The sequence below is a fragment of the Alnus glutinosa genome, chromosome 7 (assembly GCF_958979055.1).
Source record: "Alnus glutinosa chromosome 7, dhAlnGlut1.1, whole genome shotgun sequence".
Taxonomy (NCBI): domain Eukaryota; kingdom Viridiplantae; phylum Streptophyta; class Magnoliopsida; order Fagales; family Betulaceae; genus Alnus; species Alnus glutinosa.
Genome location: NC_084892.1, coordinates 11,564,414 through 11,577,115, shown reverse-complemented (window position 1 = coordinate 11,577,115; position 12,702 = coordinate 11,564,414). Strand labels below are relative to the sequence as shown.

Below are 12,702 nucleotides of genomic sequence, written 5' to 3'. Positions count from 1 at the left end.
TTTATGGTCGAACGGCACATCATGCATGTCGAACACGATAGCTCAAATTTTATTTGGATCATTCATTTTCCCGTGCTTGCCTCCTATTGCCACGTGTCATTGGTCTCCATTCGAACAGAACGATCTATTCCTAAAATATTCTTCTATGTATTCTGCCTAATTTCTAATTTTTAGTGTTTTTATGCCTTTAGCCCTTACCAAGCTAAAACTTGTCATGACCCGAACATATATTTTATTATTATTTGCATCCTTTTAATTTTCCCTAGCATTACACTTTATATAACTCTTTTTGGTTCTTTCTCAAATCCTTTGAATAGTTATTGTGACCCAATATAATATCATTCTTAAACTATACATTTTTACTTATTCATTTTTTTTTTTATATCACATTCTTACTAGTGGATATGAATTCAATTTGCATCTCACTATTAAAAATAATTTTTGGTTTGGGACACAATGATATACCCAACAAGTAGCGCACAAACACATGACTCAAGTCAAGAGACAATTTGACCCCTCAGTTCAAAAGTTACAATGTACTTCCCAAATTTGCCATATTCTTAAACAATTCTTTATAATATCATGATGAATTACGGTTTCAATTTAATTTATTTAAGTCCAATCATAATTCTTAAATGATAATTTTATGTGCAAATTTGACGATGCCGTGTCTTTTTCATATATATGTCTATTCCATAGTATGTTATTTGAATAATCTTATACCCCCTTTTATATCTATCTTTGGAAGCCAACATGTTCTTTCACATTTTCTCAAGAAATGTATATGAAATTAGAATAGACAACTTGATTGTACCATCATACCTAAAGTCATATATATCCCCATGGCCACCAACAAATTCAAATACTACTTTCATGCTTGATTAGACATGACGTTTTCCGAAAACAAAAACTCTTAGTAATTGCCCAATGAGTATAACAAAATCTCAAGGGTCACGATACATGAACTTAACCAAAATTCATGTTAGTCAAAAGGCATCAAACGTTTTCAAGGTCCCCACGCTTAAAAAAGTGGCTTTTTATATAAACTAATTAAATATCAAACCATGATATCTATAAATTCAAAATGTATTTGTAGACTATGGATTCATCTTGGAGTTCCCAAAAATAAGTATTACCAAGAGAGGCATAGGAACTATGGATGGCCATGGAAATGCTATGAAAGTACTTATAGTGATGATAATGCTGTTAGTGACCCTTTTTCTAGTTCTGGTGCATGTTGAGGATCGTCCCCTTCCCATTTTTGATCCCCCTCTGCATCCCTTTCCACTTCCCAATCGACTTCTCTCTTTATCTTCACACAATGACGCTAACTCACGAAGGAAAAAACCTCCTCAGGGAAGTAGTGGTTCTAAATCAAAAAAAAAAAAAACTTCTGGAAAAAGTAAGGGTTCAAGAGTGGTGCTTACTGATGAACAAAAGAAAGAATTAAGAAAGTGTTATAAAAGGTGCATTAAGCAAAGGTGGGAATTGAAAAAGGAACATGTATACGGCGCGCTTATTATTAATAAATGCCGAGAAGATTGCTGGAGCAAACTTGGCTTAAAGTAATGTACTATTGAGAAATAATTTTTGCACATCACTTGTACGTCAATTTTCTAAATTAACCATTGGATTTGTAGGACCCACAAAGATTTACATGTGGGTCCTACAGATCCAATGATTAATTTAAAAAATTGATGTACATATGATGTGCATGTAACATGTCTTTAGATATTATGATGTTATTCTCTTTACAAGCATAATATTTTCTTTCCAAAATAAGGTATGACTCTTTATGTTTAAGCTTTGTAGATGTCGTATGGTCATTTCATTGAAAATAAATACAAAATTGTCTGAGTCATTTGGAGGTTGATCCCTTGGAAAAGATTATTTAGAGTTTCGACCCCCTTGAATTGATTGATTTATGATTGTATTTCCTTTATTTTGTGATTTTGAAGCAATAGAAATCTCGAGTTTCTATCAAACACCTAAGGAAAGAAGCAACAACGCAAAACAAAAGTCAAGGAAAAAAAAAAATAAAAAGTTTTCTTAAGAGAGTTATAAAAGGAAGCAAAAAGATGGGGAATCCTTGATCATCTGCAATTTGATTGACTTATTTCTATTCACTTTATTTACCATATTTTATTTCTTTTATAAAAATTGGCCATTTGTATAGTAAAGATATTGAAGACAATAAGAACAAAATGTAATATTTAGAGCAATTTTCAAATAATGAACGTAGGATTCTAAGATTAAGACCGAACTATCCAAAAATTCTTGTGTCTTTTATTTTTCCTCACCTCTTTTATATATAATTCCTCAAAAAAAGCACCACGGCATTGAACCCTTTACAGAAATTGTCAAAGAATTGTTAATTGGTGTTATTTTTTTAAATAATATTCTGGAATGAGAATAAATTATGGTAAAAATAAAATTAAGAAATGTATTAATATAATGCAGGGCCCCAATTTAAAAATGCCCCCAATTACAAAATATTAATGGAGATTTATTTCCAAAAAAAAATAATTAAAGGCCTTAATTACCAACGTTCAAAATTGAAAGCCTTAAGTCCAACATTCAAAATAAAGTGATCGAAAATAAATAAATAAATAAATCTAAAAAGATGGAAAGTCTCTAAATATTTTATTCAATTAAAAATTCTACTTTTTATAAGTTTTCATTTTTATCTCAATTTCCTTATTCAAGTCTTATTTGAATCAATCAATTGCATTAATTTTTTGCAAAAAAAAAAAAAAAAGGGCTTAATCTTGAAGGTTTTCTAAAACATGCATCTAGGGGTGTACAAGCGGTTATTGGCTAAAACTGCTAACCACAACCGCTAACCGCCTAAGCGGATGCGGTTATTTTATTTTTATAACCTCCGGTTAGCGGTTATTATGTTTATAACCGGTAGTTTTAAAACCGCTTTTTAATTTAGACTTTGGACCGGTTTTGAACCCAAAATTCTATTAAATCAACAATGCATTCAATAGAATGTTGGCCTGAGAAAATCATAAAATCAAAAGTTTTGATCAGCCATAAACAATGACATTCCCATTTCCCACACCAATCATCATCAGAAAAAGAAAAAACACACCCAAAACTGAAAATGCTGGTCCTCTCCTTCTTCCAAACTTTGTACACCATAAAAAGTTAGAATTGCAATTTAAAACCCTCATAAACCTGTTATATAATTGGTCCCTCTAAATAAATGCCCCTTTCAATGTCAATTATGAAAAGAAACGAGTGTTGTTTGCTAGCTTTGTAGTCTGTATTTTAATGTTGTTTAAAATTAGTGAGATTGTGGATTGTAAAAGAATTAATTTGTAAAAAATTTATGTCACAAATTTAATTAATTGTAAAAATCGCAGTAAGGAAATGGGAGCACCTTCCGTTGCTTTTACCTTTTTGGTTCTTTTCTTTTCTTTTCTTTCAGCTTGTCGATAAACTATAGTTTCCCTTTTCCTATATTGCTTACAAAAAAAAAAAAAAAAAATGGTTCAGGATTAAATCGTTTTAATATATCTAGGTAGATAAACTAATAATAGTTTATATGGATAGGCATTAGTGGTTATTAACCACTAACCGCAACTCCTATAACAGCTAACCGCCTACGGCTAACCCGCCTCCGCCTAGGCGGTTAGCTATTATACAGTTATGCAGTTAGCGGTTGTGAAGCGGTTATAGCCGTTCCTTTTGTACACCCCTAATGATATCTATTATGATATTGATGGCTTAGATTTATTTTCAGAACTAATTTTAACAAAAATTTTACATATAGAAGAAAGTGCTCTAATTGACACATTAAATTATATAAAAAGATTTGATTCTTTTCCTAGTACAAGTATCGCTTATAAAAGTTTACGAACAATACCTGTTATAGTTGCCTCTATAGAAATAAATTTTTCAAAATTAAAATTAATAAAAATCCTACCTAGGATTAACAATATCACAAGAAAGATTAAATGGATTAGCCATATTATCAATTGAAAAGCAAACGTCAGAGAACTTTTTTAAGTTTAAATGGATTAAGTCTGATCATATCACAAATGATCAGACTTATGCACTAGGATCGATCTGATTTTCGATCAAACCTTTAGATGTGTCATGTTTGATCGATCATTTGATCATATCACGATCGATCGAACTAATGCACTAGAATCGATCGGGCTAATACACAAGCATAGATAATAAAAAAATCCATATAGTCCGATCGATCAAACTAATGCACTAGGATCAATTGGATTTTCAATCGAACCTTCAATAGTGTCAAGTTCAATCGATTATTTGATTGTACCACAATTAATCAAACTAATGTGTAAGGATTGATCTTATCATTACTGATTGGAATAATGCATTAGGATCGATCGGACTAATGATCAATCCTTCGATCAATCATACTAATGCATAAGGATTGTGATGACCCAATTTTCTTTTTTTCTTTTTCTTTTTCTTTTTTTTTTTTTAATTTTGAAAACATACATAAATAAATCATCACAGTTGAATGATTATTTGTCGCTCAACCAATATATGGCACACGTCCCATAACATGTACCTGATATTCAGAATTACATCTATGCAGCGGATAACACAATATAATATCAGCGGAAAAGAACACATCTATAAATATAACTATTAATTATACAAAAAGAGCCCTTAACATGTCTATCTGTTTAAAGCTTCTACATAGATTATTATTTACATACCAAAAGACTGGCTCAATAAGTAGATGTGTCACAAGTAACACGAGCCATAAATAAAGGACTACAAAATAGGACTGTTCGAGCCAAATACAACTACGACTCCATCGATGTGCCTCACTCGCAATATCCCAAGTACCGTGCTATGGGGTCATCCTCTAGATCCGCTGAACCTGAAGCCAAAACATCTGTATCTGCACGGTTGTGGGGTTAACCACATCCGTACATGTGAAAGTATGAGTTTACCACCTCAGTAATAAATTACTGAGGTCTTAGTGGTATAAGATTCACTAAGTTTTAGCATAAAACGACATTTTACTTAATCTCTTGTTTACAATAACAGTTATAGTTTTGGTCATAAAAACCTGTCCCTTGAATTCACATCATAGTAGAGAGTAAACACAGACATAACATAGCAATATTGTTCTTATTCTTACATGCTCACATACAAATTCATACTATATCTCAATTGACAATTCATAACTATATCTTAATCATCAGTTCTTAACTATATCTCAATCATCAATTCTTAACTATATCTCAAACAACAATTCTTGATCTCATTATTCTCACATTTCATATTCATGCTCATTCTCTATCCCATATTCATTTCTCAAGCCTCATATCAATTTCGCACTCAGTTATTTCATTTCATCAATCATATCTCATCCAACATTTTATACTATATCTCAATCATCACAAACAATGCTATGCATGCTTATTACCAACCCAGTCCAATACAAAGCAATGATGTGCCAAAGGGGATGCCGGCCCAATAGTCTATAAACACAACGTGACGCCAAAGGGGATACCGGCCCAAGGTCTTTCCAACACCATACCATGGGGATGCAAGCCCAATGGTCTTTCGCAACACAATGCCAAAGGAGATACCGGCCCTAAGGTCTTTCCAATACTGTATCATGGGGATGCAAGCCTAGTGGTCTTTCGCATCACAATGCAAAGGGGATACTGGCCCTAAAGTCTTTCACGCACAATGCCAAAAGGGATACCAGCCCTAAGGTCTTTTCAACACCGTGCCATTGGGATATAAGCCCATTGGTCTTTTGCAACACAATGTCAAATGGGATACCGGCCTTAAGGTCTTTCACGCACAATGCCAAAGGGGATACCAGCCCAAAGGTCTTTCACGCACAATGCAAAAGGGGATACCGGCCCAAAGCTCTTTCACCCACAATGCCAAAGGGGATACCAGTCCTAAAGTCTTAAGCATTTTTCACACACTCATGCATCTCCAAAACATCTTCTCATTGACATATCTCATATTCACAATACAATTTCATACATTTCTCAACATCATCTCATGAACATATTTCATATTTACAATACATTTTCATGCATATCCTAACATCATCTAATCAACATATTTCATATTCATAAGTACTTATTCATCACCATAGTATTAACTCAAGTCCGACAAAACATAGCAATTCATATACAAAATTCCTAAGGTCCCTTAGTGAGTAGAATACTCACCCTGGCTACACGGATAACAAGCTCAACTAAGTTCCTAGATAATGCCTTGCAATGCGCAACAAAATTCACTCAAATGAAAGCCAACACTTGGAGAATGTTTAGGAAGCTCCAAATCGTGCAAATCCTCAAACAAATCAGTAGAAAAGTAGATCTGGCTCTGTAGATCACGTTTCCAGGTTAGATTTGAGGTTAGGGGCTTGGATAATCGTATATCAAGGGTTTTAGGTGAAAAGCCAACAGAAAATCGTGTGGGGTTGAGAGAGATCCGGAAAAATGAGCCAAAAAGATTCATTTCGCACTTTATTTCAGGTGTTGTCCAAACGGTCAAGTGAGTGTCCAAACGCCCGCATTTTAAATCGCAAGCGTCCTCAAGAATGTCCGGACGGGTTAAGAACACTGACTTTCTAGCCCAAGTGTTTGCACAAGCGTTCGGACGGGTTGCAAACGCAAACCTACTGACTTCACCATCCCCTAGAGCGTCCAGACAACTAGCGGATGGTAACCTCAACGTTTGCAAAAGGGTCCCGACGGCTTGCAAACAATGCAACCGAAATGTCCATTTGGGCATTCTTTTACACCCGGACTTGACCCGACGTGTTTTCTAAGCGTTTTCTCGATATTTTACTAATTCTAATCATTTATCTAATTTAATTTACAATTTAAACATTTAATTAATATTATACTCTACATTCACATGTGTAGTTCAACTTAGAGAAAACTAAGGTTTATGGATTTACCTCAAAATGATTCTATAACGTGAGGATCAAGATTCTAGCGTTAGAATTAGCTTTGGAGACCTCTAAAGATCACAACACTAGGTTTAATCAAACCCTAGGAGAGGGAATGTGAGTTTGTGGCGTGAGACATGAAAGAAATGGGAGAAATGGGCTTCCCTCTCTCTTTCATCTCACTGTATTCTGCATCAGGAAAGTCGTAACATATATAGAAGATTTCAATCGAGATGAAAGAGAGAGGGAAATAAAATAAGAAAGGAAGGGACGACATTTGTTAAGGTTTCTTTTATGATTAATATTAGGTAGCATATTGTTGTACAACTCATATATAATTAGTATAATGTAGCAGTGAAAATTAGTTTTTAAATTTAATTTTTTTGAATTAGAATTGTTTGCAATTATTTACCCGAAGTATAGACAATTCGGGCATGTAATTGTAATTGACCACTTGTAAACTCACTTGACCGAGTAAGTAGTTGGACATCCCAATTTTTATTTGGTCAAGTGAGTTCTATAAGTAGTCTCTTACAATCACATGCACACATTATTTACACTTCGAACAAATAATTGTAAACGATCATAGCATTACTCTTCTTCTATCTGTGTCAAACATTGTTTTAGGTTTTAACCTGGATCAATAACGTGGCATATATGTTTTTTTTTTTTTATAAGTAATGATAGTATTATTGAAAGCGTAAGGCGCCCCTACGTACACTAGAAGTATACAACAGAAAACACCTAACTAGAAAGCGAAAAAGAAATAAGAAATTCAGCAAAGCTGATAGATAAAGGGTACAAATAACGTGGCATATATGTGACCATAAAACTACAATGAACGACCAAGATTTTAGGAAATTGTACCCCTTGCAATACCCAAGCATAACCCGCGAGTTCTAAAGCAAGCATCCATCCTACTTGTAAGATAGTAAGAAAGAGTAATTGTTCCAAGGGTTTCTTACAAGTTATAAGTTCACTCGATATTTCTTGAATGAAAACGCTTATGGGATGTTTGGGTCCATTGTTTTACAAAAACAAATTCTATTAATATTTATTGGTATTTGCAATTTTTCAAAAACAAATTAGGTTTTATCTAATTTTTTCTAATTTTATCTCAAAAAGTCGAATCATCCAAACATCTTTTTCAACTTTATTTAGCTTCGGAATTCGCACAATAAATTATAGATGAATTTAGATTTCAAAAAATCGAACACCTATTCGTCTCATTAATAAAGGGTTTCTAAAGAGAGAGTAGAGCTACATGAAGACTTTTGGGTTACACATGTTAACCTAAAATTCTCACTGGCCGAGTGGCTACACATATCACTTCGAAGAATCAGAAACCCTATTCCAATTTGATTGAACTAAACTAAAACACCACCAAATGGCAATATTAAATCAAAACAAGAGAGGATTTATTTTCAAGAAAATCATTCATTTATCAGATAAATAGAAGAAAAGCAAATGTTTCTTTCATCTGACGTCTCATGAACTACTACAATGTCTCGTGAACCATTTCAACATGCAGAATTTAAGGTCACAGGTCATGCAGCGTTCCCAATATGTCTTCATCTCGAAACAGATGATACCTGGAATCCATTCAAAAGGAAATTCCATTAGCATTTGATCGCAGAAAGCGTGCATCATAACAATACACTAAAATGGACGACATTTGAAACAAACAATAACAAAAAAAACATAGCCCCAATTATTCTAAACTATTTTAAGAAAAAAGAGTTCCTATCATATTAAGAGAAAACATATTTGTTGTAAACTATTTTTCCTTGATGCTATTTAGTTAAATGCAGAACTTGTAACTGGCATAACTTTCAGACTAGTCTAGTTATAGACAGAATTTCGTTTTCTTCGTTGCAAATGTTGACATTCCAAGTCTTTGATGTACTACAAGTAAACTAGCAGGAGTTCCGTAGAATGTAAAGTCTTTATTTAGTGCTAGCAATTTTTGACACGACCCACAAACCTAACATGAAATGAGCAGGTTAAAGTTGAGGGATCGAATCCATTTTCTTAAAAGGATCAGGTTATAATTGACTTATGCCTATGCTCGACATGAGCCAAACCTGACGCGCGAATATGCATTACCATCCCTATTGTTTATTGGTCCACAAAAGGCAAACATATCCAATTCATCAGCAGTAATGCTTCAACTTTCATGTTAAGGGCAATATGAAAGTCATTCAGAATCAAAGCCAAACAATTGCTCATAATTGTCTTTTCTAATATCATGTGACAACTTCAGTTCCGGACCTTGAGAATGTTAGCTTCTACAAACAAGCTGGAAATGGTTACCGCGATAGACTTTTTTAATGACCTCAAACAAACATCCAGTGAATGTGTCGAATGGCCAAAGATCCTAAGATGCATAGAAAGGTAATTATGATCCACAAGAGCAACATTATCAATAGATGACTGTCCATCGGGACAACCGGCCTGTCTCAACAAAAAGAGGAAGAGAGGGCGCACAGGGGAGGTTAAGATTCATGGAAATATTTATACATAACAGCTTTGTTGATCATGCACAGCAGCTTGAGAATCCATATCTAGGGCTTGTAAAATGTACTGTGAGAATCAAGGCTCAATGAACATGATTTTCATTTCTCAAGTGAACTATATTTTGAACCCCCAAGAGGAAAAATGATCGGGAATCAGCTAGGGCTTTTTTTTTTAATTATTTTTTTAAAAAATTGAATAATCAGTTAGGGCAATATCCAAGCAAACAAAACTATCAGCTACATGATAGGGAGAACCATACCTTGAAGCTGAAAGTTAATTTTAAACCTTAGGAGCTACACATCCATGACCCAATATAACACCCCTTGGTTAGTGTATTTTATAAGTCAACTTAATGCTCAAAGAACACCTTGTTTAGAGGCGTGCTAATATACACATAAAATTGAGAAAGAGAAGCTATATCGAAGCATTGTTGTTAAATTGTATTCCACCATGCATCCTAAGATGCACATTAAATCACCAACCATATTGAGAAAAAATTAGAGATATGTGCAAATAAATAATAACTAATTTATACACACACACACACATTCATTGTACTAGATGAAAATGAGACCGGAATTCTTTCCAAACTTCACTTACAATTGAATAAGATACACAGGCGTATGACAAGGTTTAGTTATGAACTTGTGCTTTTTTATTATGGATTATACTACAAGGTGCTAGTGCATCATTATGTGCAAAAATTTCAACTATTCACATGTCATTGAATATTTATAAGAAAGAAAAGGAAGAAATATAAACTTCCTCTAATCTAGAGAACAGGATTTAAATGGAATTAAAAATTAAGCACTTTTTGCAGGGATGGCAAAAGAAAATAACAGTCTGTAAATGCTTGTCATTTTATAACTATGAATTAAGCACCTTTCCAATGATAAAATATTAATTGTTAGCCACATATTTCAACATTGAGTTTTCTTTACACTACCACAAACAGTTTAAGCTTGCACACATCCTGCATATTGTGTATCAGTTCAAGGGATTCATTTGAATTGCACACAACCCAATGACCAAAACTCTCTATGCAGAAAATGAACAAAGAAAGCTCGGGAAATTTTTTTTGAAATGCATCAAGCTACAGACATTGATGGGACAAGTAACATGCTCTGTACCATAACCACAAGATCTTCAAAGATTTTAAAATCAGATATGCATAAAAAAAATAAAATAAAAAATTTGAAATGCGTCATACCCAATAGTTCATCTTATGACATTAATAACCAGGCATTTAAAAATTTAAAAGAAAAAAAACAAGAAAAGAAAATTTGAAGCCTCTGTAAAGTGCTAAAGAAAAACAAACCTCAAAACTATGATAATGATCCCATATCAAAAGTATAAAAAAAAAGAATCACATAAAATATGGCGGTTTATAATAGTAAGACATAATGGGTGGAAGGAGAAACAATACATACTCTTTATCACCAAGCTTCACTTGAGTTCCTCCAAATTCAGGTAAAAGGACAGTGTCTCCTTCTTTTACACTAACAGGAATCGTGTTTCCCTCTTTATCACGAATCCCAGCACCCACAGCAACAACTTTTCCAGAGTTCAGCTAAAGTATCAAACAAGAGATATTCTCAATAATGTGAGGAGATCACCACAGTAAGCACTTCAAACTAACGTTCCAATCAGGAACAAGAACAAAAAGAAAAAAATGAAGAAGACAGCATCAAATAACAATAGCAAACGAATGGTTTATTCATACTAAGAAAAACTGAAACTGTCTCTGCCTGTTCGCTGGAAATTTGTAGCAAAAGCAGAGGACCAAAAACATTAAATTTAGATATCTTTCACTTTTGAGAAGCCAAAACAAATACCATCTTCTCACTAGCCCAACACAGCTATTCAGCTCTTCTTCCCCCCCATACAAAAAGTCTTCTCTCTTACCGATTATAACTACAACAGCAATATTATATGCTAATAAATTTGATTTCTATTCTGTATTCTTCTGTTTCCTTATCAACAAACATATGATTGGACAAGTACGTTTGGCTGAACAAAGAACACAAATAGAGAAAAACGCGCTCATTCTAACACATTTTTGTCACTTTACGGATAAAAACAAATGAAAGTTCCCCCATAATTTCTCCACATAAACCAGAAACAGAAACCTTCACATCCCATTTGGCTGCTGAGAAAACGAGGGGGAAGAAAGAAAAGCAACAACCTTAAGAATCTCACACTCTATTCAGCCTAATACACTAAATTTTCCTGTGGTGGGTGCTGGGTTTATTTAATTTCACTTCTATTTCTCGAAAAACTAAACACAAATCCATCAGACGAAGCAGAAAAACAGTAAAAAAAAATATTGAGTGTTGGGCAATTGAGAGAAATAACCTTGGTGGCCTTCTCAGGGAGCAAGATTCCGGCATGGGTCTTGGACGGAGGGACGATTTTCTCCACCAAAACCCGATTCAGCAGTGGGATCAAACGCTTCGCCATCTCAGAAACGAAGAGAGAGAGAGAGAGAGAGAGAGAGAGAGAGAGTACAGAACCCGTCTGTGAAGTCTGCGGTCGTTTTGGTTTTAGATTGTATCTAGGGTTTAGGAAGGAAGGGGTTTATCCATATCGAAATTACACAGAAGCCCTTCCCTTGTGCATTTTTTTATATTTTCCCAAGGGATCGTTATGTAACTTCCGAAGCCCTTCCCTTGAAAACCGTACCATTTATGGAACAAATTTATAATTTTTAGAGGACCGCACTAAAAAATCGAAACAATAAAAAAATTTCAAATAAATTTATTGAAATTACTATTATCAATAAACCTTACAAATGTTTATTCAATTTCTTATACTTCTCGTAGGTGAGCATTTCCTAATTTTCTTTTTCCCCCTCATGTTTTTATTTAAAGTGAAGCTACAACTATATTTTTATTTCATAAATTAAAAATAAATAAAATTCAAGAATTAGTTGAAATTGTCATATTAAATAGTTATGAAATAAAAATTTAGCTTATAACATTACTCTTTTATTTACTAATTAATTGATAGAACTCGTAAATTCAACAACTTCTGATGGATGCATAAACATATATTCTTAAAGCAACATGGTAATCTTAAAAATGGAGGAAAGAAAAAATAAATAATACTACTTTTCATATTGTGTTATACTAGCTGACGTAACGTATTTTAAGTAACGTTTCATGTCGACCACTAAAAATACGACACGTTAACCGATATAAAATTTTTATAATAAATAAATATAAAGAATAGTATTACATAAAATAAAATAAAAAAGCATGATC

At 33.5% G+C, this 12,702-nt stretch overlaps 1 protein-coding gene across 1 annotated transcript; it reads right to left on the bottom strand.

The window, feature by feature from the left end:
• Positions 1 to 8,318: 8,318 nt before the first annotated feature.
• Positions 8,319 to 11,996, bottom strand: LOC133873744 (10 kDa chaperonin-like). Its single transcript, XM_062311494.1, has 3 exons — positions 11,795 to 11,996; positions 10,870 to 11,009; positions 8,319 to 8,514 (listed from the first exon to the last, which is right to left on the bottom strand). Exons 1-3 carry the CDS (start codon positions 11,897 to 11,899, stop codon positions 8,463 to 8,465), a joined length of 297 nt encoding a protein of 98 aa, XP_062167478.1. The 5' UTR covers positions 11,900 to 11,996; the 3' UTR covers positions 8,319 to 8,462.
• Positions 11,997 to 12,702: the final 706 nt, after the last annotated feature.

What these genes read in the sequence shown, in the direction of transcription:
- LOC133873744 (XM_062311494.1), bottom strand. Translation starts at nt 11,899, where the DNA reads ATGGCGAAGCGTTTGATCCCACTGCTGAATCGGGTTTTGGTGGAGAAA. An exon ending in TCCCTGAGAAGGCCACCAAG is followed by an intron (nt 11,010 to 11,794) that starts GTTATTTCTCTC and finishes TTGATACTTTAG; the next exon opens with CTGAACTCTGGAAAAGTTGT. An exon ending in GTGAAGCTTGGTGATAAAGA is followed by an intron (nt 8,515 to 10,869) that starts GTATGTATTGTT and finishes AATGGATTCCAG; the next exon opens with GTATCATCTGTTTCGAGATG.